Here is a 26713-nt window from a genome sequence, read left to right as displayed (position 1 = left end):
CAGCCCTGGAGAGGCAGAGGCAGACACATCTCTGAGTTCGAGGCCAGCCTGGACTACAGAGTGAGTTCCAGGACAGCCAGGGCTGCACAGAGAAACCTTGTCTCAAAAACTTCCTTATTTACCCTATGTGGTGGTTTGAATGAGAATGGCCTCCATAGGTCCACAGATTCGAATACTTGGTCACTAGGGAGCGGCACTATCTGAAAGGATTAAGTGCTGTGGGATGTTCTGTGTGGCAAATGTGTTGCTCTGATTGGTTGGTAAATAAAACACTGATTGGCCAGGCAGGAGGAATTGTGGGCGGGACAAGGAGGAGAATAAAGCTGGGAAGTGGAAGGCTGAGAGAGAGACACTGCCAGCTGCCACGATGACAAACAGCATGTGAAGATGCCGGTAAGCCACGAGCCATGTGGCAAGGTATAGATTAATGGAAATGGATTAATTGAAGCTGTAAGAACAGTTAGCAAGAAGCCTGGCACGGCCATACAGTTTGTAAGCAATATAAGTCTCTGTGTTTACTTGGTCAGGTCTGAGCGGCTGTGGGACTGGCGGGTGAGAGAGATTTGTCCTGACTGTGGGCCAGGCAAGAAAACTCTAGCTACAATTAGGAGGTGTGGTCTTGCTGGAAGAAGTATGTCACTGAGGGTGGGATAGAGGTTTTAAAAGGCCCACTCCTGGCCCAGTCTCTCTCCCCGCTGCCTGTGGGTCCAAATATAACACACTCAGCTCCTTCTTTAGCACCGTATCTGCCTGCATGCTGCCATGCTTCCTGCCATGATGACCAGGTACTAAACCTCTGAACTGTAAGCCAGCCCCCAATTAAATGCTTCCCTTTATAAAAGTTGCCGTGGTTATGGTGTCTCTTCCCAGCAATAGGACACTGATGGAGACACCCCCCTCTTCAGCTACTGGGACTTTTAAACAAAGCAGGAATCTTTTGCAAACTGTGGACAGCATTGTTCTATGGGTATGTCCCCAGGGGCTTTTGTGACAGGGGCCGGTCCTCAATACATTAAGTGATGCAAGAACCTTCAAGAGATGGTTAGGCCATTGGGGGCATCACCTTGGGGAAGAATTGATTTTGGCTCTTAAAGTAAGTTAGTCTCTGTGAGAGTTTTTAAAAGTGAAGAGACTGGCCAGGTATGGTAGCACCTGCCTTTAATTGAGCACCAGCCAGGGCTCCATAGAGAGACCCTGTTTCAAAACAACAACAACAAACAAAAACAAAGGAAGTATGACTGTTTCCCCCCACACACACCAAGTTCCTGCTTCACCAGGTGACTGGTGGGTCCCTGTCACGTCTGCTCCCACTACTGTAATATCTTCTGCCAGGAGCCTCACCACGTTCTTGTGTGAACAAGCTAACCCTCTTTTCTTTTTCTTTCTGGGTGGTGGTGGTGGTGTGTGTGTGTGTGTGTGTGTGTGTCTGTCTGTCTCTGTGTGTGTCTGTGTGTCTCTGTGTGTGCATCATCAGGGCATCATGCCCACTGGACAAACACTCTATCTACACCTGACTACATCCCCAGACCAATGGGCTAATTCCTTTATGAATTCTACAGCCACCTTCTTCTGCTACAGCAATCAAAACTAGACTAGAAGAAGGAGTCTCTGACTTTTTAAAAATAGGATTTTTGTGAGAGAATGAAATGCAATCAAAATTTACTTAGTGTTCAGAAATTTAAGTTTCACTGCCTAATATAAAGAGCTAAAAATAGCCTGCTGGAGAGAACTCAGTCAGTAAAGCGCTGGCCTTGTCAGAACGAGGACCAGAGTTTAACAGCCAGAGCGCACACCATCTAGCATTTAAGAGGGAGTCACCATGATTTTAGAAAAGTCTAGCAACAGAGGGACACAGCTATGCAGCACATCGTCTGTGATATGATGTGGGCCTCTACCTCAATCAGAACAAGCTGTTCTCTGGGGGCGGAGGGGAGATTTGTCTTTACTGTTCTTGCTTTTGATTTTTTTTAAATATTGATTTGTTTATTTTATTTGGTTGTTTTAATGGACAAAATAAAGTGAAATGCTCACATGTTGGTTTCTAACATCATTCTTCAATAAAAGGATGGGGACTTCTAGCAGAAATGGACGATCCCGAGACTAAGACAGGGAGCATGCAGAATAAGACAGGGAGCATGCAGAATAAGACAGGGAGCATGCAGAATAAGACAGGGAGCATGCAGAATAAGACAGGGAGCATGCAGAATAAGACAGGGAGCATGCAGAATAAGACAGGGAGCATGCAGAATAAGACAGGGAACATGCAGAATAAGACAGGGAGCATGCAGAATAAGACAGGGAGCATGCAGGATAAGACAGGGAGCATGCAGAATAAGACAGGGAGCATGCAGGATAAGACAGGGAGCATGCAGAATAAGACAGGGAGCATGCAGGATAAGACAGGGAACATGCAGAATAAGACAGGGAGCATGCAGAATAAGACAGGGAGCATGCAGAATAAGACAGGGAACATGCAGGATAAGACAGGGAGCATGAAGGATAAGACAGGGAGCATGCAGAATAAGACAGGGAGCATGCAGGATAAGACAAGGAGCATGCAGGATAAGACAGGGAGCATGCAGAATAAGACAGGGAGCATGCAGGATAAGACAGGGAGCATGCAGAATAAGACAGGGAGCATGCAGAATAAGACAGGGAGCATGCAGGATAAGACAAGGAGCATGCAGGATAAGACAGGGAGCATGCAGAATAAGACAGGGAGCATGCAGGATAAGACAGGGAACATGCAGAATAAGACAGGGAGCATGCAGAATAAGACAGGGAGCATGCAGGATAAGCTGGAAGCATCTTGAAGTGCCGAGAGGTAACAAGATCTTAACAAAAACTACCAGTGATCAGAGTATCTTGAGGGGGAAGGGGCTGACTGAAAGAGCTCCAGAGGACAAATGCGGACCACTATGAGCAACAGTGTAGTGACTTATTATAGCACGAGTATATATGTAATAAATGTCCACAAGTCCATCTGCCATGAGTAAATGACTGACAATGTAAGCAAGTAGGAGAACAAAGAGATCTCTCATGAACGAAATGTCCACAACCTCTGGGAGGGGACACAATTCCCTGGTCTCTAAGGGTGGGCTGTGTGGACATAACGAATTCCTCTAACTACTGCAGTGTGGAAGTGGGGGCGGTCACTTTTACAGTGGGGACACTTGACTAATGTCACCTCAGCCACGGGGTCAAAAGCAACATCATCAGTGGTACTGACAGTATGTGCTTTTGATACGGTTAAACAGAGATGTTACTGCACCCCTGTTATCTCCCCTATACCATCTAATATGTGAGGAAACGATAGTCAGATCACAATTGCATAATATTCTGTGAAACTCCTCAAAACTGTTCATCATCAAAAGTAAGGAAAAGCCAAGCAACTTCCACAGACAGAGGAGCTTAAGAAAACATGATGACTGAAGGTGAGGCTGGGCTGGACGGGACCCTGGAACAGATTAGAGAGACAGTTATACAATTAGAAGAAAGTATGGACTTGATTGATGACAATATACTATCAGTTTGCTGTTCGTGACAAATGTGCCATTGTAGTGTAAGATGTTAACAGTGAGGAGCTAGGCTAGGCTGGCGGTGTGAATCTTCCAGTATAAAGCAGAGATCCTGCTGCAAATATTTAAAAGCAGAATATGGTTGAATGGTGAGTGGTGTGGTGGTGTGGAGGGGTAAAGAGGGGCCTCTTCCTGGCAGCACCAGAGGGGAAGAGCCGAAGGTCTGCTGCCGAGATCCCTGTCCGGCATGCTGGGCTAAGCCTTGGCCTTCAAAGCCTGATGCATCTCTAGCTGGCGTCTTTTCCTGAAGTTCAAAACCTCAGTCACCCAGGGCGGTGAGGTCCCACCCAGGGCACCGTTGCCAGTGGCTGTCCCAGGTGTAGTCAGAACAAGAAGGATAGCTTTGTCCACGTCCACCGCACACTTTCCCTGGGGACACATTCCTTTCTTCCTGACATCATTCACATTCTTCTTTCATTCAAAACTGCCTTGTAATGTAGCCCATGGTAACCAGCTCCAAGGCGACAAACAGGGTTCGAGGAAAAGGACCACAGTGTAGAGAAATGGAACTTAAGAGGTTTTTTATCTGAGGGAATACATTCACACCTGAACTGTCTGGGTCATGCTCTTTCATTATTCTGCTACTCTTTCTTACAGCTCTAATTCTTCCTAGTTCTAATTCCTTCTAAGTTCTAATCCTTCCTCGTTCTCTTTTGTTCTACACACAGCTACATCTCGTTTCTACACAGCTTTGTCTTCCTTGTCTCCACACACTTACATTCTCCACACACTTACATTCTCCACACAGCTACACACCTTTATACTTTTCTCACATTTCTCTCTCCACCTCTCACGTCTCTCTCGCTTCTTCTTACACACATCTTTACATAGCCATTGCTCTCTTTCTTCTATCTCTACATCTCTACACATAGCTCTCTCTCTCTCTCTCTCTCTCTCTCTCTCTCTCTCTCTCTCTCTCTCTCTCTCTCTCCCCAGCTCCTTCACCGCAGCTCTCTACATAGCTCTCCACAGTCCCCCTTCACAGCCAAACTCTGGACAAACAGAAGTTCCATTTTCAGGGTCACAAAGCATTTCTTGAGTAAACAATCAGAGAGAGCACTATGTCTTAACGTTATCAGCCTGACTTTGGTTCAACAGACATTTGGGAGTTTGTCCTTGAGCAAATCATCTCCAGGGGCAACCTGGTCTATTTTTTTAATTTGTTCTAAGGTCTTAGCTAAATGTGTAAAAGGCTATGTTTGTGCTGAGAATGCTCCTGTGTGAGTCTGAGGTAGTGATAAAAAATAGGGCCTAAGTGTCTTACATTCTTTGTGGAACAATAGCTCTAGTTATGAAGCATACCCTAGTATATTTTCTATATATCAAAATCATACAGCTTAATGAGAAGTCATCTTCCTGACCATCCATGGATATATGTGCCCATAAGTTTGAGATGTAATCATGAGATTACATATACATATCATATGAGATTACACATTACAGTGCAGATGTTGGGGAGATTCCACAGCTGTTTTTGTACATGTGACATTACAGACAGGAGCAACAGTTCTCAGGGTTGGTGGTCCCATAAGCCTTGCTTGAATGGGGTTCTCCTCCATCAGAGAAGTATTTATCTGGTGACTCGACATCTGAATTATCCATTGCTATCCACTGTGTTTGTGTCATGGCCTGCAATAGCTTGTGACACCCTCAGGGTTGGAAGGAGAGGCCATCAGGAAGTACAGCTAGAGAAGTGGAATCATTCACTATGTTTAACTTCAGACTGTATTCTAAAAACTTGCCTGGTAAAATGCAAATTGATTCTGATAAGAAGTATGTGTGATTCCATTCCTAGGGGTCAGCCTGCCACTGGATCCACAGCTACCTTTTCACATCTGGGAGAATGTAAACACCCAAGAGATGAAGGTGTTGTATCATTTGGCCTTGGCTTCAGTCAAATCTGGCATCCTAATTTAACAATCTTTGCCCCAGCACTTTCCCAAGGAGGTAAAACTATGTAAATACAACATACTCCGGGCATCAGGATGAATCAGAAGGGAGCGGGAGGGATGTGCCTTTTGGAGACACAAATGGGTGAGGGGGGAGGCTGGTGTTTCTCCTAGCAGCTCCGAGTTGGAATTCTTCCTGGAGTCGGGAGGTGCTACAAGTACTGTAGGGCTTACATGGCCTGCTGTCTTGCCTGGGGTGGGGAAGAAAGATTTCATCTCCTCCTGACACAGGAAGCCAAGAAGAAAACAATGATGTGGTACCCTGTGGATGCTGAGAGAGAGAGAGAGAGAGAGAGAGAGAGAGAGAGAGAGAGAGAGACTAGGGGACAAATCGCAAAGACTGGAAAATGTGGGATCAGAAAGCAGATGTGTCCATGAGCCTCACTGCCCACCATACCCTGTGACACAATAATTTTCAGTAGAAACTACACATTTCAAGGGAGTCAAGTTCTCTGCTTCAGTAGCCACGGGTCAAAATGACCAGCCCTGTTGTTGAGAAAGGGGACACATGACTGCAGGCATCCAGCACACAGCAGAACTGCAGTTGTGGGGTACCAGGACCCACTTGAATTAGTCCATAAGAAATGACTATACAATCTTCAGAAATACTGCAAGTTGATAGTTGTACTTGTTTGAATGAAAATGGCCCCATACATTCATAGGGAGTGGCACTGTTAGGAGGTGTGGCCTTGTTGGAGGAAGTGTGTCACTGGGGGTGGGCTTTGAGGTTTTAAATGCTCAAGTCAGGCCCAGTGTCACTTTGTTTCTCTTGCTGCTGCCTGTGGATCCAGATGTAGAACTCTCAGCTCCTTCTCCAGCACCATGTCTGCCTGCATGCCACCATGACAATAATGGACTAAACCTCTGAACTGTAAGCTAGTCCCAATGAAATGTTTTTCATTATGAGAGTTGCTGTGGCCATGGTGTCTCTTCAGAACAATAGAAACCATAAGTTAAACACAGCCATGTTTAAAGCTTGAGTTGCGTAGATTTACAGTTGAATTGAGTACATTTTAAAAGTACTAAGTGTTCAGAATTCATCACTCTCCAACCATTTCACTCTGCACCTGTACTGCTGAGGTGGGCTGCAGGGCAGCTTGGCCCTGCTCCGTGCTCAGGTTCATTTGTTGGTGGCTCAGAGCTGGCAGCATGCAGGTATTTTCACCTTGTAATGTTGCAAATGTTTCAAATGAGGACAGGGTTTGTTGTATTGGTTTACAGGCCTAGGAAGGTGACGAGAACACACTTTAAAATGTGGATTCCACTTCAAAGTGTGTCACACATTATGGCTGTTACATGGTGAGTGACACAAAAATTATAATCCTGGCTTTATTTTGCCTATTTGTTTGTTTTCAAAAGCTGTCTTTTAGTTCACAGCCTTGACAAACAAGATGGTGGTTCTGGTACTTAAGATGTTAAAGTCAGTGCAGGTACAGGATGGAAGCTCCGGTTTAAGCTTCATGCAGCCCCTTCCTGGCTCCTTACAAAGATCGTTCTGTAGTCATGAAACATAAGCGAAATTTGCCTCCTAATCTTAGAAGAGTTTCTGAACTGAGGACCTGGCCCAGATGCTAAGAGGAAAACATTCCTTTTAGAGCAAAGGAGACTGTCGTCGCGGCTGAGTGTGGCTCTCTAGAAGCTATGGTGTTAAGAGGTTAACTGCTGTCTTGGCCAAGGTGACAGTGAACAGCAAGGCTCAGCGGTGAGCGGGCCCCAGGAACATGGCAGCAGGAGGCCGAGGCTTCCAGAGACTCAGCAAGATGGGCCCTGGGATGAGGCGTGGGCTGTGGACTCCAGAGGTCTGACATCTGCCCACCAGTTTGACCCTGCCCTTTCTGCCTGCAACTCACTCATGTTAGCCTGAATCTCAGAAACAGTCAAACGTCTGACTGTCAACTCGACTCAGTCTAGAAGAGATGACTGTGTCGTTCTCAGGCCAGAGAGAGCTGCTATCTGTGCGGGGACAGAGGGAACTAACAGATACCACCTGTCAGGGGTGATACCACAGGCCCAGGACACAGTCAGAGGAAAGAGACAGCCTCAGAATTTCTCAAAAAAATAAAGAGCTCAACAAAGACTCCAAGTCGCACTGTTGACTCTCACTAGTACCAGCAATCACTGTTACAATGTCCTTAGTGATGTTGCTATTTTGTAGCGTAATAGTGTTTGTTGTGTTAATATATCATCAGATTGAAATAATAGTTACTGTTACTCTTCAAGTGTCTTCCCACTCCATATGCCTTCCCCTTCACACCTGATGGTAGAAACTACGAGAACTCAACTTGCAAGGAGCGTTCATAGTAAATGTCTTATCTCTAGTTTTAGATCTACCTTTAACTATTAACTCAGACCTAAAGGGTTTCTACTTACAGGTCCATCAAGCTGACTCAGGCTGCCCAGCCACCGAGTACACTCCCCCGCCCTGCCAGAAAACCACAGTAGCCAAGAAAGCTTGGACAGAAAAGGGGCCAAAGGAAAGTAAGACAGTTTTATTTTCACTCGTCACTGATAGACTCCTAGCACTTTAACTAACCACTTCTAAGAATATAGTTGAACACATAAAATTCCCCTTGCTAAGATATTAACTGAATTTAGCCCTCAGTGGATTCTATTCCCCATTAGTCATTTCCCTTTTGGGTTGCAGATGATGGCTGGCAATTACTGCTCTTTTGTGTGGATCTTATTGCCCCTCCTTTTGACCCTGAGGGAATTCAAGCCTGGTGACCTTGCCTTAGCTAGAGCATTGCTATTGCATGAGTATATAACTGTAAACCTCCGAGACTTGGAAGGACGAGACAGAGAAGAAAAAAGAGATTGGAAGAACTAGATTACAGGACTAGAAGAGAGCACTAGAGGGATGAGATGGAAGATGAGGAAGAGCCAGATGGGGAAGAACAAGATGAGAAAGAAGGAGATGGGAGAGGAGCTGGGATGGGAAGGAACCAGATGGATGAGAACCTAGATAGGGCGGAACTAAGATGAGAGAATTAAGATAGAACTTGGAGGAGACAGCAGATAAATGTAGAGAGAAATCAGGCAAGAAAGGAGCTAAGCATGAGAGCAGAATAGAAGCTGTGTGGAGAGAGAACTGATGCAGAATAATAAAGTGAATGGAATAAAGAGTTTCATGTACGTAGATTTATTGGAGAATCCCTCAGATTTATTTGCCGCCACTGGTAGCATCTCTTCTGGAACTCTGAGGAAGGCTATCAAGGGGCTGGACCCCAACAGCATTCAATAAGAGAAAACTCGCAGAGTAAATCAGGTTTGTTCCATGGAGTGAATGGTCATTTTTCTTGGCCCAAGAAATTTTGTGTCTGTTCAGAATTTTCCTTCTTGGGTCACAGCCCTAGGGGACCAGGAAGAAGGCCAACAGAGCTTTAAGATGTTCCCTCAGAACTTGGACTTGCTCCCTGGTTCTGTGAAACAGAAATCGAGCCCTGCTCCAGCCCTCCAAACGCAATTCCCAGACTCCAGCAAGGGCACAGGTACCTGAGCACACAGGTGCCCAGGTTAGTTTCTGAGAGCAGATACACAAATTCCAAAGCCAGCATGCCGTGGACAAAAGGTCTCCCTGGTGGGAAATACTATAGTTGGTTTTTTTTTTAATTTTTTTTTTCTCTTTTGCTCTTTTAGGGGCCTGCCACCCAGCTCCCAAATAAACCACATGGAGTCTTATTCTTTCTTATGAATGCCCAGCCTTAGCCTGGCTTGTTCCTAGGCAGCTTTTCTTAACTTAAGTTATCCCGTCTACCTCTTGCCTCTGGGCTTTTACATTTTTTCTCTTCTAGATACCTTTCTTTCCTTCAACTCCATGGCTGGCTATGTAGCTGGGTGGTTAGCCCCTTGCATCCTCCTCTCCTTCTCCTTTTCTCATTCCTTGATCTTTTCTTCCCAGATTTCTCCTCTTATTTATTCTCCCTGCCTGGCAGGCCCACCTATCCTTTCTCCTATCTAGATATTGGCCATTCAGCTCTTTATTAGACCAATCAGGTGCTTTAGAGAGACAAAGTAACTAACACAACGTCACAGAATTAAGCAAATGTAACACAAAAGGATGCAACACATTTTGCATCATTATAGAACTGCTCCACAGCGTAAACAAATGTAACACATCTAAAATAATATTCCACAACAGAGGTTCATTTGCTTTAGTTTTCTTACATTTTTTTTGAGATTTTATTTATTTTTATGTGTATGAGTGTTTGCCTGAATATCAGTGCACTGTGTGTGTGCTATGCCCAAAGAGACCAGAAGAGGATGTTGGATGCCCTGGGACTGAAATTACAGTTGTGAACTGCCATGTGGTTTCTGGGAATTGATCTTGGTCCTCTGCAAGAGCAGCCAGTGCTCTTAATGGCTGAGCCATCTTTCCAGCCCCTTATTTTCTTTAATTATGTGTGGGGTGGGGTGGGGTGGGCTAGGGGTTGTCTATGTGTGGGTATGTGCATGTGAGTGTAGGTGCCCACAGAGGCCAGAGGCATTGGCTTCTTCCGAACCTGAGTTACAGGTAGTTGTGAGCCACCTCATGTAAGTGCTGGAAACAGAATTTGGGTCCTGGGTGAGAGCAGTGTGCTCTCTGAACTGCTGCGCCATCTCTATAATAAAGAGCTGAACAGCCAATGGCAAGGCAGGAAAGGATAGGCGGGGCTGGCAGGAGGAGAAATCTGAGAGGATCAATCACTGAGAAGAGAAGGAGAGGAGGAAATCAGGGTCCAGCCACCCAGCTACACAGCCAGTCACCGAGTAGGAAGTAAAGGAAGGAACATAGAATAGAGAAGGTAAAAGCCCAGAGACAAAAGGTAGACGGGGTAATTTAAGTTAAGGAAAACTGGCAAGAAACAAACCAAGCTAAGGCTGGGCATTTACAAGTAGTAATAAGCCTCCGAGTGTGTATTTATTTGGGTTGCAGGGTGGTAGGCTCCCCAAAGAGTCAGAGTTAAACAACAACAACAACCCTCAAGTAATTTTAATAACCAACCTTTCCCCATGACTTTTTTTTTTTTTTGCATTTGGAAGGATTGAGACGAGGGAGAGGGATGAAGGTTGAATTCATTTCTCCTTCTTCTACAACCTCTTTCTGCTGACCTGAAATCATTTCCATACATTTCCCTAATACTTGAGAGTTAATTGCCAATTTGCATTTTGGTTGCAGAGTCTAGGTCTCAGGATGGGAACGCCAGCTTTTATTTCAAGAAAAATAAGTGGAAGACTGCGGTGCTTCTCTTTGAAAGCCCCAAGGCTGGCAGAGCAGGAGCCTGCTGGCATGCCCTTCTCTTTTTCCCTCAAGTATCCGGTCCCTTCAGAATCTGTCACAGCACAGGGCCCGGCCACTGGGGTCATGCCATCAGACCTGCTCCCCACCCACAGCCTCTCCATACTGTGAGTTCTTATGATGCCCTTGGGATCCTGGTTGCCATGGATCTGCCCTTTGCAGCCAAACTTGGCATCAGTATCTTTTCTAAGCAGGAAACACTTGATATCAGGAAATCTTTTTTAGTAGGAAATTCTAATGGACACCCCAGAGTCCCTTGCAAAGCCTCTGTCTTGGGAGCCTTTTCTACGTCCTTTGACAGACAGCAGCCTGCTCACAGCATTGCTTTAACTGTCTCAGGAATATCATCGGCTTTCCACACAGACAGATGAGTAATAAGTCCTAGAAGTAGCTTCAAGGTGCATATAGACAGGGGACAGACGAGTGCCTGACACTCTCATTCAAATGTAAGCTTAATAACATGTGCTTAGCAATAGCCTAAAATCTGCTCACCTCATGGCTTCCCCTTCTGGTGTGATTCCCTTTCTCCACTTGTAAAAAAAAAAGAAAGAAAGAAAGAAAAAGAAAAGAGCACACAAGAGCATGCATTATGTGCTGGGTTGTCACAGTGAGACCTTATCTGTCACGTGCTCCATTGAGAGACTTACTTCCTAGCCTGTGTTTACTTAGATCCCTGTCTTCCCTGGCATTTTGCATCAGAGCTCCGCCCAGTTCCCCGGTGCCCCAGGCCGGCACGACTAGGAGAAGGAGATGGTGGAGGCGTACCTTGTACCTGGGTTTCCGCCCCCTCTTCTTTGGGATTGTCACTGCTGGTCCAGAGCCGGCAGAAGCAGAATAAAGGTTATGGACTGCCATGGGCACTGGCGTGGAGTGAAGGGGAGGCCGGCCGCGCTTCCTCCCCGGGACCTTCTGTGTCTGCATCTCCGCTGGGGCCAGTCTTACCGAATGAGGAGGCAAACCGCACGGGGAAGAGAGATCCTGGGAGTTAGTTCAGAGAGAAAGCAAAACAAAAACAGAAATGTCTGTTTGGTTTTCAAAGCACATAGCTCTGTGTGTGTATACCTCCCACTTACGGGAGAAAGGCAGGGTGCGTGGAAGAGAGACAGGCACCACTAGCCTACAATCCTGCTAGGTGCAGATGACAACCGATTCCTGGATCCAGACACACCTGATGTTGTCACCAGCAACTGAATGCTTTCACGTCTCAATTCAATTTTTGACTAATGAAATAGTATCACAGTCGTGATTTAAATACTGTATATATGACATTTCTATGTTTATGTTTAATGTTAAGTAGATCAATATATTATATTTAATATCATTGTATTACATAAATTCATTCATTCCCCCCCCATATTTAACCTTCTTTCTTTGGTTTAATTACAAATTGTCATCACTTCTTTTTCTCTTGAAAGAAATGTAACAATACATGTCAATTTCATTAAAGCCATGACATCCTTTACTCAAAATATGCACAGCGGTTTGCATTCAGAAATGTTCATTTCAACAATATCGAGAATTGCAGAAATAAAATAGATACAGCCCAAATAACCAATCTAAGGGAATAGCTAACACACCTACAAACTAAAACTGTCAACTGATTTAAAGCCTTTAGCAACACAGTTTGTAGAACATGATGTTGGGTGAAGGGAGCATCACACATGTAAGTGATGCACAAAAAAGATCTCAATTATGCAAACATTTATACGGTAAAATCAATGGAAGGAGGCATGCTAAAAGGTCACCTAGACAAAGATGGCCAGACTGTGGGAAACTGTTCACAGCACATAGTCCTTTGTACACAGCCAACAGTACTGACCATAAACTACTTAGGTAGAATTCCATAAATCTTGAAGCAAAGGTCACTGATTGACCTTGACCAGAGAGACCAGAAGAACTGGAAACTCAGAGGTCAGGTATCCTGGCATGGTCAGGACTGTGTAGAGTGGGGTAGAGCTTTAGACTTTAACTCAGGGGCAATGTTAGGTGATGAAATCCACTTCTACAGAGTAGTGGAACCTTCCAGAACCTTCTGGTGAGAGTGAGAAGGTTTTGCTGACAAGTCTGTAGAAGGTGTTAGGACAGCAGCATCTGCATGCCTTGGTGGGGGGCAGCAATGCAGGGACTGTATAATCACTTTACTCAGGGAAGGAAACGTAAAACACTTGACATTCTTCTAAAACATAACAGGGGAAGATTTGGTTTTGGAAATACCATATTAGGTGGATAGATTTTCTTTCTTTCTTTTTTTTCAGTGTGGGGCTTGAACCTACGGCCCTGTATACACCATGCAAGCACTTACCAGTGGGCCACACTTCCAACTCGATAAATAGAATTCTAAAGTAGAAATATTTTTATTTCACACACTGTTGAATGTTTCAGATAAAGAAACAAACTAGTCTATCTGTGGACCCAAGCTCAGTTCCCAACACCCCCCTCAGGCTGCTCACACCTGCTGTCACCCCCCTCAGGCTGCTCACACCTGCTGTCACCCCCCTCAGGCTGCTCACACCTGCTGTCACCCCCCTCAGGCTGCTCACACATGCTGTCACCCCCCTCAGGCTGCTCACACCTGCTGTCACCCCCCCCAGGCAGCTCATACCTGCTGTCACCCCCCTCAGGCTGCTCACACCTGCTGTCACCCCCCTCAAGCTGCTCACACCTGCTGTCACCCCCCTCAGGCTGCTCACACCTGCTGTCACCCCCCTCAGGCTGCTCACACCTGCTGTCACCCCCCTCAGGCTGCTCACACCTGCTGTCACCCCCCTCAGGCTGCTCACACCTGCTGTCACCCCCCCAGGCAGCTCACACCTGCTGTCACCCCCCTCAGGCTGCTCACACCTGCTGTCACCCCCCTCAGGCAGCTCACACCTGCTGTCACCCCCCTCAGGCAGCTCACACCTGCTGTCACCCCCCTCAGGCAGCTCACACCTGCTGTCACCCCCCTCAGGCAGCTCACACCTGCCTATAACTCCCCAGGCCTCTTCTGGCTCTTGCAAGCACCAGACTCACAAGCGTAAATCCTCATCTAGACACAAATGTACATGTAGTTACAAATAAAGTAAGAATAAGATAACGTACAGCAAAGAAACAGCCTGTTAAAGTTACCAATTTTCTTTGCTTCTGTGTGTTGAGGAAAATATCCCATTTCACTGATTTAAGAGACTTTTTTTTAAAAAATACGTTAACACTCATGGAATAAGGTTGTCCCTACAGCATTTCAAGCAGATCAGAATTCCAAGGGAGTAGGGAGAGTCTTTTTAAATTCTTAGTAAAGCATAAGATAATGACACATCTTGTAATTGAATACATCTTAGAGTCAATGAGTTGTGATTACTGTATAGGAATTCATAACATAAAAATCTATTTCTGGACTCCGCGTTCACGCTCCTTGGCATGAACAAAAGTGTTCACTGGCACAAAAGACGCCCAAAGCGCCGGTGGGTGGGTCAACCAGAACCAACAAGATCTTGTCAGGCGAGAGTGGGTCTTCTTTTGACCTACCGTTACCAAACGTCTGCTCCTTCCTTGGGAGTTTAAAGATTTCAGAAACAGAAGCCTTTCTCATTGTAGAGTGGATTTCTGCACCCTTATACTTTGCCTCAGTTTTTAAAGTTTATCTTGCTTTGTTTAGTTTTGGTTTCAGGGGACAAGGTCTTTCTACGCAGCCTGAGCAGTCTGGAACAGTGTCCTGTCTGCCTCAGCCTCCTGAGTGCTGTGATGGAGTTGTGTACGACAGGTCTATCCTACTTTGCCATTAATGTGGAGACTGACGATGTGTCTAGTAGCATCGGTATCAAATGAAGCAGGAGAAAAACCTATGGTCAGGGCTGAGGAGAAAGACCAGTTGAGAAAGTGCTCATCTTGCAAGGTAAGGATCTGGTCCCATCCCCAGAGCAAGACAGACAGGCATGGCGGCTGCGCTTGTAATCCCAGCACTGGAGGCAGAAACAGCTGGATCTCCTGGTTGGCTCACTGGCCTGCCAGTCTAACCTAAGTTGTGAGCCCAGGTCCCAGAGAGAGCCCCTGTCTCAGAACTAAGATAGACAGCATCTAAGAAAGAACACCGAGGTTAACCTCTAGCTTCCACGCTCATCTGTACACACACAGGCCTCTGCATGTACACGCACATGCATGTACTTCACAAATAAACAAAAATGTAATAATTTTTAAATGACAATGAAGTTTAAGACAATATGAGTTAGCTGGGTGGTGGCGCACGCCTTTAATCCCAGCACTCGGGAGGCAGAGGCAGGCGGATCTCTGTGAGTTCAAGGCCAGCCTGGTCTACAAAGCGAGTTCCAGGACAGGCTCCAAAGCTACACAGAGAAACCTTGTCTCAAAAAACAAAAAAACAAAACAAGCAAAAACAAACAAACAAAAAATATATGAGCAACAAAGTTTCAAACATAAGTAAATCTAAAAGGAGTCTTTGACATCTGAAAATTAAACTTAGCTTTCCCTAAACTGTTCCATATAACAAAAACTTCTCCTAGGGGAAAATAAAAAAACTATCTGTTCCACTAATTTCTTTCCCCCTGACATTCCACCTCCCTCTTCTTTTTAAGGAGGAAAACCCACGCCTCAGGCTGCCTCCCACTTGCTGCCTTCCACAGAAGCACCAGCCTTAAGCAGTGTGAGAGCCCTGCTGGATGACTAGTTTGATATATGCTGCTAATCGACCAACAAGGAGCCATTGTTGACAGAGTGGTGGGTACCACAGGGAGGGGAGAGAGAGCCAGAGGCGAGAAGTGTCCAAAGCTCCCTCAACCTGTCCTGCTGAGTGATTGCTCACTTTACTGCTAATCAGGGATGGATTCGCCAATACTCATCACAAACAAACTCAACGTTAAGTAACAAGGTTACTGACCTGAATAATAAATGAGTTTATTAGAACCATAGGGGCTCCTCTAAATGTCTCCATAGCATAATTTTAGAGTTTGGAGTGTCACTAGTAAAGTACCTTCACTTTCAATAACAGGTCCAGACACTTCAGGAAAGTAGGGGGGAGAGGGAATGCAGGTGCCCCCAAATCTCCCTTTCCAAAACTAAGATGTGGATTGAAAAGAGAGAGAATTTAAAATAATAATACTACAGATAGGGAAGGGCCTCAGCTTTGGAAAGCAGTGATAGTAACACACAGGAAATCCTGTTAGGGAGAGCAGAACAATGGAAGATAAACAGTGAATTTTATCATCCTTAAGTAAAGGTTCAATAGTAAAAGGAAAGGCAAACACTGGAATACATAATAAAAGACTCATTCAGAAGGAAGAGTCTCTCTGTGTCTTAAGAAAATAAGAATAGCTGGGTGTAATGATTCACGCCTTTAATCCCAGCACTTGAGAGGCAGAGGAAGGCAAATCTCTATGAGTTCGAGGCCAGCCTGGTCTGCAGAGTGAGTTCCAGGAGAGCCAGAGCTACATAGTGGAGCCATATCTCAAACAAACAAACAAAACATAAAAAAAGAAAAGAAAAATAAGAATGAAGACAAATTCTAATGAAAATAATATACTTAAAATTTATTAAGAAAAAAATCTACAGAAAGTTCAAAAATATATGGCCAGAGTTATTCTCTGCAAAATTATTTATAACAGTGAAGTACTGAAAACTATCAAAACAGCCTTGATGTGGTATATTACTTCAAACTCGTAAGATGGAATACTTTGTGGTTTTAAGCATGAGTGTGTGTGTGTGTGTGTGTGTGTGTGTGTGTGTGTGTGTGTGTGTGCACGTGTGTGTAAGAGGGCACATGCAGGGCACTTCTCTACAATGTTCGTATGGCTTCATGTGGGAATCGGCAGTGCTCTATGAACAGGCTGGGTCTGAGGTCGTCCTTGGGAAGAAAAAAACTAAAATGTGGTTTTTACTTTCTTTTGTGTGCCGTTTTAAATTCTTGGAATTTTTAAACCAGAGACAGATATGAATAGAAAAATAAACAATGTCTGAATGAGTTTCCTTCTCTGAGAGCTGTTCCTGCTATCTTCACTCTCTTAAATAGCTTTCATTTTCTTTGTCTTCTAATGATGTGCATCCTGCACCACTGAACTCCGCTGGGCATTGCTTTAATATCCCAAACAAAAGCAGTGAAATGAAGTTGCTTTGACCAAGGCTGAGGGCAGCGCTAGTCCACTGGTGGACTCGGAAGGCAGTTTGACTACCTGTCCATTTAGCAAAATACACGTAGTGGGTTTCCTGCTCAGGCCCGTGATCTACTCAGCCATAGGCTTTTGCCAGTTTTACAGGAACAGACCCACATTCCCCTGTGAAACGGCCTCAGATCCAACAGAAACTAATTGGTTGCCCTGCAAGAGCCACGCCACTATTGCACCAGGCGTATCTTAACTAGAAGGGTATACTGTAGCAGGCGGGGTCCACAGCTGGATCTCCCAAGACTGCTAGCGACTTTCACCCTCCATCTTGGTCAGACGAAGAAGCCTCTTTTTGCAGTGGGTAATGGTTAATGTAGAGTCTCACCACTGGTCAAAGTGCTAAGAGTTAGAGACTATTGAGTAATCACTTCTAAATGAAGCATCTCTATCAGCCCCTTCAAGACCCAGGGAACATTCTAGAAGAGGGGACAGAAAGCTTCTAAGATAGTCACCGCCTATAAAAGGTCAGACAAGAGAGACAATAATAATATGCACAGACAGGTAGTATAAGCAAGCTATGAGATGCCAGGGGATCAAGGAGAATGGAAGAAATCGGTTCTGCCAGCAGAGTCGAGAGGCGTGGCAACAGGAGAATCAGAACATGATGTCAGAGGTAGGACTTTCCCGGGCAGAAGTGCCCAGGCCGGTGATGTGATAGGGTTGGGCAGGGATATTTAGGGGCTGTAAGAAGGAAATGTAGATAAATTAGCAGGGAGAAAGGTCCACGGCTTTCTGTTGTTTCTGAAAGCAGCAAGAGGCAGCAGTACAGGGTCTTGAGTCTGCAGGACTCTTAAATGAGTCCCTTCTGTTAACTATAGGGAAGGGGTCTGCCCCCAGTGGGATGGTTTCTCACCAGCATTTCAGAACATTACAGTCATCCGATTTCATCTCGCTCTGGGGCTCCGTGCTGAATTCATTGGGACCCAATGTCTTTCAAATGCAACCTATAGTCACCTAATACCCTAACAGCTCTCAGGTTACTGGGGCCATACACGAGGTGATTTCTAATGATACAGGCTCACGCTGGCACCTGTCTGAATCCACCCATTCTCAAAGGCAGCCCAAGAGCTCAGGCTCCAGGGAGATTTCTTCCTCTGCACGAATCTCTCAACTCCATCCCCCCCCCACACACAACCCTGTTGTCTGACTAATAGCAATCTCAAGTGCTGATTAAACACGATTCACACAGCTTCCTCATTGTTTCATGCACATAAGTGATGTGTGTGCATCCCTGGAGGCCGGAGCCTGTGTTCCACTTATTACTCTGCCCTTCAGCATCTGGCTCAGGGTTGCACCTGCAGAGTGCACCTGTCCAATGGCAGCCTTGTTCACCATGATAGCAGCCTTGTTCACCATGATGGCAGCCTTGTTCACCATGGAGTACAGCCATCTCACCTGGAGTCAGAAGTGTAAATCTACATTTTTAAGGTTTGGGTGAAACATATCTATTTGGATAGAAATGTGTTCAACATAAAAGAACACTTTGAAAATCGACAAAACCTTCACATTGGGGTGAAGATGTAGCTCAGTGAAAGAATGCTCGTGTGGAATGCACAAGGCCCTGCTGTGGGATGTTCTGTATGGCAAATGTGTTGTTGATTGGTCAATAAATAAAACACTGATTGGCCATTGGCTAAGCAGGAAGTGTAGGCGGGACAAGGAGGAGAATAGAGCTGGGAAGTGGAAGGCTGAGTCAGGGAGACACTGCCAGCCGCCATGATGAGAAACAGCATGTGAAGATGCCGGTAAGCCACGAGCCATGTGGCAAGGTATAGATTTATAGAAACGGATTAATTTAAGCTGTAAGAACAGTTAGCAAGAAGCCTGCCACGGCCATACAGCTTGTAACCAATATAAGTCTCTGTGTTTACTTGGTTGGGTCTGAGCGGCTGTGGGACTGACAGGTGAGAGAGATTTGTCCTGACTGTGGGCCAGGCAGGAAAACTCCATCTACAAGGCCCTGGCTTTGAGACTCAGTGCTGTAAAAACAAAACAAAATAAACAAAAGACAGAAACAACTTCATATGACAAGATGGAGGCAATGGGGGCTGGAGGGACAGCTCGGGACACACACTCCTTTCAGATGCGCGCGCACACACACACACACGTAATTAAAAATCAATCTTTTATTAGAAACAAGAAATGAGGACAATAATAGAGTCTGTTAAATTGAGGAAATGAGTTCTTTTAAAACACACTTTCCCCAATTCTGACAACATTTAGCTAACAGACGCCAAACCAATACTCACATCTACTCATTCCTGGCATTAAAATTTTACTCTGTGATATTGTTCTCCATATTTTATTTATGGGATAAAATATTTATCCCATAAATAAAACCAAGAGTCCTTAGAGACAGCTGATTTCTTGTTTTGGGGACAAAGAAGGGTCAGGGTTGGCTTGAATATCTGATTAGTGCAGAGGTAAGGGTGGTTTTAAGGGTACGAGGAAGGTTACTAAAGGACAAAGAAGAAAGATGTCATGACTTCCTCAGCAGCAGGGACAGGAGTAATCCGGCAAGCCAAATGCATTATGTGTGCAGGCCATAAGCTCCTTTCAACCCGCGGAAGTCTTAGAGGAGTTGCACCCAGATATAACTGTAGTGTTTTTAATGTAATTGAAAGGTGAACAGAATAAAATATAATTTGTTTCAGTTGGTTTTACTAAATGTGGGGGATGTTTTTATAGCTCCACTGATTAAGTGTGGACATGCACTTGTCTTTAGAATCTAAATAGAGAAGGGTCAGTGTAATACATGGTGAAGAGGCCACCTCATCCTGGACAAGCAGGAATTGAACCCAAGCCAAAGGGACTTGTCGGCGCTGGTTCCCACATCAGAACCAAGGAAAAGGAGGGCTCAGCAGGGAAAGGTGACCCACTGCCGTCTGAGAGCCTTAGAGGAACTGCTTGAACCTGCAGGACATGAAGCTTCTAGATGTGCCTAGGAAGTAGGGGGACACCCCGGGACCATGGTGCCTCCTTGCCCACAGAAATAGCACCCTCACTCTGGTGTGGGGAGGCTAGGTGGCAGAGTCCCCGGATCCTTATGATGGCCCATGTGCTGGGGACAGAGGACTGCGGAAGCAGCCCAGCTCATCTGCCTTTGACTGAACCCACTCTCCTTCCTGCCCCAGCGATGAGTGGTAGAGCAGTCAGTGTGACAGAAAATCAAAGGCCGTCGGTGTCAGAGGTGGGAGGGAAGAGGTCATAACGCAAGAAGCACAAATGTGTGCAGTGGGGTTTCAAACCCTGCAGGATTTGAAAATACCAGAGTAGTTGGAAACATGAGAGACAGGTGTGCCATACTCAGAATTTACTGGTTGGACAGCTGCTCAGCTGTATCCCAACCCTCCTTTGGTCTTGTTGGCCAGCCCAGAAACTTCCTTGCAACTCCAGCTTTGCCAACAGGGTCCATTGGCCTAGACCTGCTTCTCAGAAGATAGCTCTGAGGTAAGGGAAAGCAGGTATAAGGCCCATGAGTGGCTGGCCTTGCCCCCTCCTGGTTTCGGATACCCACTCCTTTTTATTTCAACACCCCACTATGACCAGTCTTACACTTCAAGGGACATCTACACAGAAGACAACACTCTGGAGATCTCGGGTACTAGCTTGGGCCTGATGCTCTCCCTTACATGGCCTGCCTAAGTCATGTCCCCTGGTGCCTGTGACAGTGGACTGCTGTCTGGGTTTACTCTCTGGGAGGTGATGGCCTGAGCTTGGAAGATGGGTGTGGGAAGAGGAGGCCAGAAGAATGTAGCCCCCCCACCCCTCCCTTGCTTTGCTAGCTTTCTACCAGAAACCCCCTCCTGTCTAGCTCCAGGGTCCTAACCTCCCCTGAGTGACTCCCTGAGGTCCTCTGCCTCTTGAACCAAGAGTTGAATACCCAGCCTCCTATTTTGACTTTTCCATCACCACGCGGCCATCCCCCTCCATTAAATACTTATTCTCTTAAATACAAAAGAGATTACCCTGAAGACATCCATGCAAATGACATCATGTACCTGCCTTAGGCATGCCCTTACCGATGGGGTGAAATAGAACCTTGGAAAAGAGCCTCCTTTGGGAAGGTTCTGTCTTTACTACTTCAAAGGCTTGAGTCTGCCTCTCTCTTGCCACAGCTGGAGATGTGCCCATGAGCAAGCTTATGGGTCTTGATGGGGGGCGGGCAGGGCTGACAGGAAGGGAGATCTGTGTTCCCCAGACTCATAGGTTAAAAAAAAAGAAAAGGTGATTATCTTCAAGGTAAATGTTGAAATTTACATAGTGGCATGGTAGTGTGCTCTCAGAGGGCGGGCAGTCAGGGAGAATGCAAATATAAATGCAGAAACCACGATGCATCCCTGCAGGCCCCCTACCTGCTTAACTATGGTTTTGCTTTGGGGGAAATCAGTTACCCACATTCTGAAAATATCACGATAATACAATGAGGAACTAAGATACCCTGAGAGAAAGATCATAGTCACATAACTCTTATTACAGTACATTACCATGTCAAATTTTATTGTTAGTTATTATTGTTGCTCTCTTACCATGCTTAATTTATAAATTCGGCTTTATCATAGGTATATGTGTAGGAAAAAAAATTGTATATAGTACTATCTGACGTTTCAGGCATTCAATGGGGTTCTTGGAGTGCATCCCTTGTGTAGACATACAGACACAAACAGTCTCTCTGGAAGATTCTTATGATGACAGCTACTGTCTGTTGCTGGAATAAGGAGGGAAACTGCAGGTCCAGGGGATGGACAGCGACTTCTCTTTCCACATTGCTCTCTAACTTGAATGCTGTGTGTTTTCAAACAGTAATAAAATCAAGTGACCTCCGCAGCTGCTGATTGCCAGGGCCAGCTGCACCGGTGTGGGTGAGGTGGGTGGAGTGAGGAGCTCTGAACCCTGAAAAGATTGCAAATCATGGGGCAACATGGGAGTGTTACACTCATGAGTCTTGTACACTCACAGTATGTGAGCATTCGCACTAACCAGGAGGCCTACTGATCCCAGTGAGTCAACTGAGCAGACCACACCTTTCCCCATGGGCACTGGTGGTACCCCAAGCTTAGAACTGGTGGAAATGTCCATGGACCAGGTTCATATAGGCTCTACTTTTGATTAGGTGATAGGCAGACTCGTTACTCAACCCTTCTGAGTTTGCTTAGCAGTCGGTACAGGTTCTGAACACCCCACAGAACAAAGCTGACAGGCTCATGCCAAGTTCAGTGAGCAGCTTGGGCTCACACAGCAAAAGCAAGAGAGCCCCCGAGTTCCCAGGTTCTGACTCACAGACCAACATAGAAACAGAGCAGCCACGTTGCCTTGGTAGGAGTGGTGTGATGCAGCTGAGCTACTCTGCAGCCAGTGACCTAAACAGGTTGAGGCAGAAGGCCTCAGCATCCAGGAGGTGTCTAGGGACAGTCCCAGGGGCAATGGCAAAAGGCATGGAGCAGTTCCTCACAAGTCTCCAGACGTCTGCTGAGTGGAGGAAGATTGGGAAAGTATCACAGTGCCTTCTTTCAATAGGTTAGCCGCAGCCAAACCTCTCCTGCATGGTCTAGTGGAGACATCCGAGGTCACTGGGAGTACCTTGCTAGGTCTTTGGGAGCTGAACGCTCAGTAGGGAGAAGAGATCATCACGTAGGACATAGCAGAACATTTCTGAGACTACTGGACCTCAAGGATGGGACCAAAGAGTCCAGGACAGTCACAGCCTGCAGCACACCTCGCCCACCAGCTCCTCTCCACCTTGCCCTTCCTGGGTGCCCACAGCCTGGAGCTACCTGTGCCCCTGGAGGATATGGAAGCTGGAAACCCTGAGTCTACAGCCCCTGGACTCCCACACCCACAACTCTTCAGAGGTTTACATGACCATGTGAACCGAAGGAAGAATAAGGGCCCAAGGTTAGAACTGAGCCTCTGCCTGTCACAGAGCCTGTAACGGGGCTCCCCGCACAGTTTTGTCTAAGGATGGTATTTAACCTTTGCTCAGCTTTAAACAGCAGAGGTCGGTCCTCACTCTCCAACAGTAGTGTTCTCCTGACCTGAAAAGGAGCTGCCTTCAAAGACTCATGCCCCACAGGAAGCTGTTTTGCGGGTGAGGGGTAGGCTCGTTTCCCATAGCGCTGCCTGGAAGTTGCTACTCTAACAGGAACTTTCTATCCCCCCCCCCCCCCCCCCCCCCCCGTTCCTTCTCTATGTTGTAACCGGATTCTTTCTGCCATAGCACCAATGTTCTATCCTTATCTGGATCCGTGGCTCTCTTGATACACTTGAGCTCCGTGCCTTTGATTGATTGATTTGAACTTTTGAGACAGGGTATCCCTGGCTAGCCTAGTATTTGCCAGATAGTCCAGGCTGGCTTCCACGTTGCTGTGATCCTTCTGCATCTGCCTCTTGGGTGCAGGAAAGCAGGTGCGTACAGCTGGCTCTATCTCCAGGGAGTTGAGTATCCGCATATCTCTAGGAATTAGAAAATGTTCTCCGAATGGTGGAACGAGTGATCAGGGACTCTTCCACTGCTCAGCACTGAAGCAGCAGGCTCCAGCCTAGGCCATCTGTTTATTATCCGTTAGTAGCGTCCCAGGCTTGGGGACACCTGAGGAGTCTTCAATAACCATTTTCCGGGGCCAGCTACATGACTGAGTGGGTAAAAGCGCTTAGCATACAAGCCTGGCAACCCGAGTTCTACCCCTGGAACCCACACAAAGGTGGAAGAGAGCCTGCTCCACAAAGTTGTCCTCTGACCTCACACACACCCCAGGCCATGCACACACACTTATTGTGCATATACACTCATGCACAATTAAAAAAAACAAAACAAACAAACAAAAAAACAAAAAAAAAACCCACTTCCCAACAAGAAGACACCAGCAAGACATGTCATTTATGTGTTTCCAAAATAGGCCTGACAAAATTCACCTACTCCATTTCTGATAGTTTTCAGGTGGTTCGGAGCCCAGCGTTACTGCCCTTGTACTTAGAGGTGAGGAGCTGAGACTCAGATAGAGAGCAGGCGATCACCATCCATCAGTAAACAGAGCTGGGATCCAGCCCCAGAGCTCTGTGCACAGGCCCCTCAACTCTCCTCTAGGGCAGCCCCGAATGGAACTCATCAGATTGGCAATGGTGCAGGTAGGGCACGAGAGGGGAGCCTGACCTTTCTGGCCACACCCTTTCATCTCTGAAAGCTGAAATGATGACCCAACAGTTCGTAGGAAGATCCTGCTATTTAGTCAGAGTCCACAGGGTCTGGAGCTCAGGCAGACACTGCTAGGTATTGCAGAAGAGCGGGTGCAGGCGGTCCCGTTGAAGGACACTTGTCTGCTAAGGACGCAGCTGTGTCTCGGAACCCGTGGGCAGGGAAAGGCACTTCCCCGGGGCGGCTGCGGTAGTTTTCGTTTTTCAGCAAGCCACTATTTCCTGTTTTGTTCTCTATTTATACTTTATGTTTAGTTTTGAGAAAGTGCCGGGGGCTTGGTGTTTGGGGTGTTCTTCGTTCAATCTCTGCAAAGCAAGCTTTCTTTTCAAGGTGATGTGTGTGTGTGTGTGTGTGTGTGTGTGTGTGTGTGTGTGTGTGTGTGTGTGTGCATGCACGTGAGCACACGGGTGTGGGGAGGGGGAGGGGACTACAGAGCAAGGTTCTTTTCAATGCTTTGCTAGGAAGAATCATGAACACTTCCCTGGTAAAACAACATTTAAATAGTACCAGTCATTACCAGTCATAACTCCCCAAATCTCGGGACCTATTCAATAGCCTCCAGAGCATGCACTTATCAAGGATGGTGATAGCTAATATTGATTGTCAACTTGACACACCTGGGCAGAGGGAACCTCATTCCTTATGGTGAAATTGCCTCCACTAGATTGACCTGTGGCGATGTCTGTGGAGCATGTTTTTTGATTACTAATTGATGAAGGAGGGCCTAACCCACTGTGGGTGGTGCCATCCTGCTGCAAGGAAGAAAAATATACAAAACAGGATTTCAGCTGATTATGACAAAGCTAATACCTGGAAGAAACCAAGGGCCTTCCAGAGGTCAAGCTGAGGCTCAAGGAGCCTTGGTGATATTTGGCTTTTGATTATCAGCCCTTTCCTGCTATGAGTTTCTTGTGTGCTATTGTAGCTTTTCCATCATTTATTGGGCACCATTTCCCCTCTACTAAAGGAATATTTAGATAACCTTGTGCACTGACAGCTATGCTCAGCCAGAACCCCAGTTCAAGTCTCCCTGTAATTATCATCATTAGCAGCATCCAGCCAGGACCATCCCCAGATGGAGGAAAGTACCTTATCAGAGATACCTCTGTACTCTCTAAGAACAGACTTAAGTGTCCAGACTACCTGTTTGAGAAGGCCTGGCGGATGTGCCAATTAAGCTTAACTTCCTCCTTTCCCAAATCTTACCTCTAGTTCCAGATCTCCCTTTAACTATCACCAGAGGCATCCAGCTGTACACAGGTTGCCTAGCGACTGAACACACCTTCCCCCACCCTGCAGAAAAAATGGCAGATAGCTTGAACAGATAGGAGCCACAGGAAAAAAGAAGGCAATTTTATTTTCTCCCATTGACCTAGCAACTTACAGATTTTTATCATTTTCTACCAATCACGTTTAAGACTATAGTGGAGCACATGAAGATCCCTCTTCTTAGATATTACCCAAATTTAGCATTTAATTAATTCATTAGTCATTTCCCTTTAGGGTTGCAAATGGTAATTAACAATTACTGCCCCTCTATGTGACTCTTATCACCCCTCCAATTGACCCTGGAAGCCTGACAATCACTGCCTGAGGAAACTCTTACCTGCCTTTAGGACCACCCAAGAATTCAAGCCTGGTGACCTTGCTCGACCAGGGGACTGCTATTGCTTGGGTTTATAACTGGACTCCAGAGAGACTTGGGGGAACAGAGAGATGGAGAACAGAGGGAGATAAGGAAATTTTGACCAGAGAGAATGAGTGGACGAGATGGAAGATGAGGAAGAGTCAGATGGGGAAGTACTACTTGGGTAAGAACAAGATGAAAAGGACCTAGATGAGGCAGAATTAAGACGAGAGAATTAAGATAGAACTTAGAGGGAGCAGTAGATAAATATAGAGAAATCAGGCAAGAAAGGAGCGAGGCATGAGAACAGAACTGAAGCTGTGTGAATAGGATGTTATCCCAGAGGAATTAAAGCAAGTGGACTATAGAGCTCGGTGTGCTGAGATTCTCTTTCCCAAAAACAGTCCTCGCCGTTAGTAGTCCTCTCTCCTGAGCCCCTGGGATGTATAATATTAAGGCTGGTCCCTCTAATATCATACAAGACCATCCCTGGGCAGTTGATCCTGGATTGTATAAGAAAGCAGAATGAGCAAGCCAGTAAATAGCATCCCTCCACAGCCTCTGCCTCAGCTCCTGCCTCCAGGTTTCTGCCTTGAGTTCCTGCCTCAACCTCCCTGAGTGATGAACTATGATATAGAAGGCAAGCCAAATAAACCCTTTCCTTCCTAAGTTGCTTTTTGATCATGGTGGTTATCACAATAGGAAGGCCAGTGAGGGTAAGGACAAAACTCTCTGAGACCACAACCCTCCCAACGCCACATTTCATAGATTTCAGCCACACAATTAATTGTTCATTTTTAAAGTCCAGAGATTTGTAACCACGGTGTCTTCATGAGATGCTCTTTGGAAAACATTGGGGTACCTCAGGCACTTCTCTAGTGCTATAGAATGGGGTGTAGCAATTCAATGTTTGCCTTGGAAGACCCACCGCCTCAGGGCCCGC

The 26713-nt window shown here is 46.1% G+C and overlaps 1 protein-coding gene across 4 annotated transcripts in view; it reads right to left on the bottom strand.

The window, feature by feature from the left end:
• Positions 1–26713, bottom strand: part of Scml4 (Scm polycomb group protein like 4) — a 107537-nt gene that overhangs the window by 41770 nt on the left and 39054 nt on the right. For all 4 annotated transcript variants that reach the window (XM_052751542.1, XM_052751545.1, XM_052751543.1 and 1 more), the window contains exon 2: positions 11568–11780. In XM_052751542.1, the coding sequence (XP_052607502.1) occupies positions 11568–11780 (213 nt within the window). The remainder of the gene's footprint in view (positions 1–11567; positions 11781–26713) is intronic.

This window comes from Peromyscus californicus, unplaced genomic scaffold (assembly GCF_007827085.1).
Source record: "Peromyscus californicus insignis strain IS unplaced genomic scaffold, ASM782708v3 Scaffold_22__1_contigs__length_63687245, whole genome shotgun sequence".
Lineage (NCBI taxonomy): Eukaryota > Metazoa > Chordata > Mammalia > Rodentia > Cricetidae > Peromyscus > Peromyscus californicus.
This window is presented reverse-complemented; position numbering and strand designations above follow the sequence as displayed.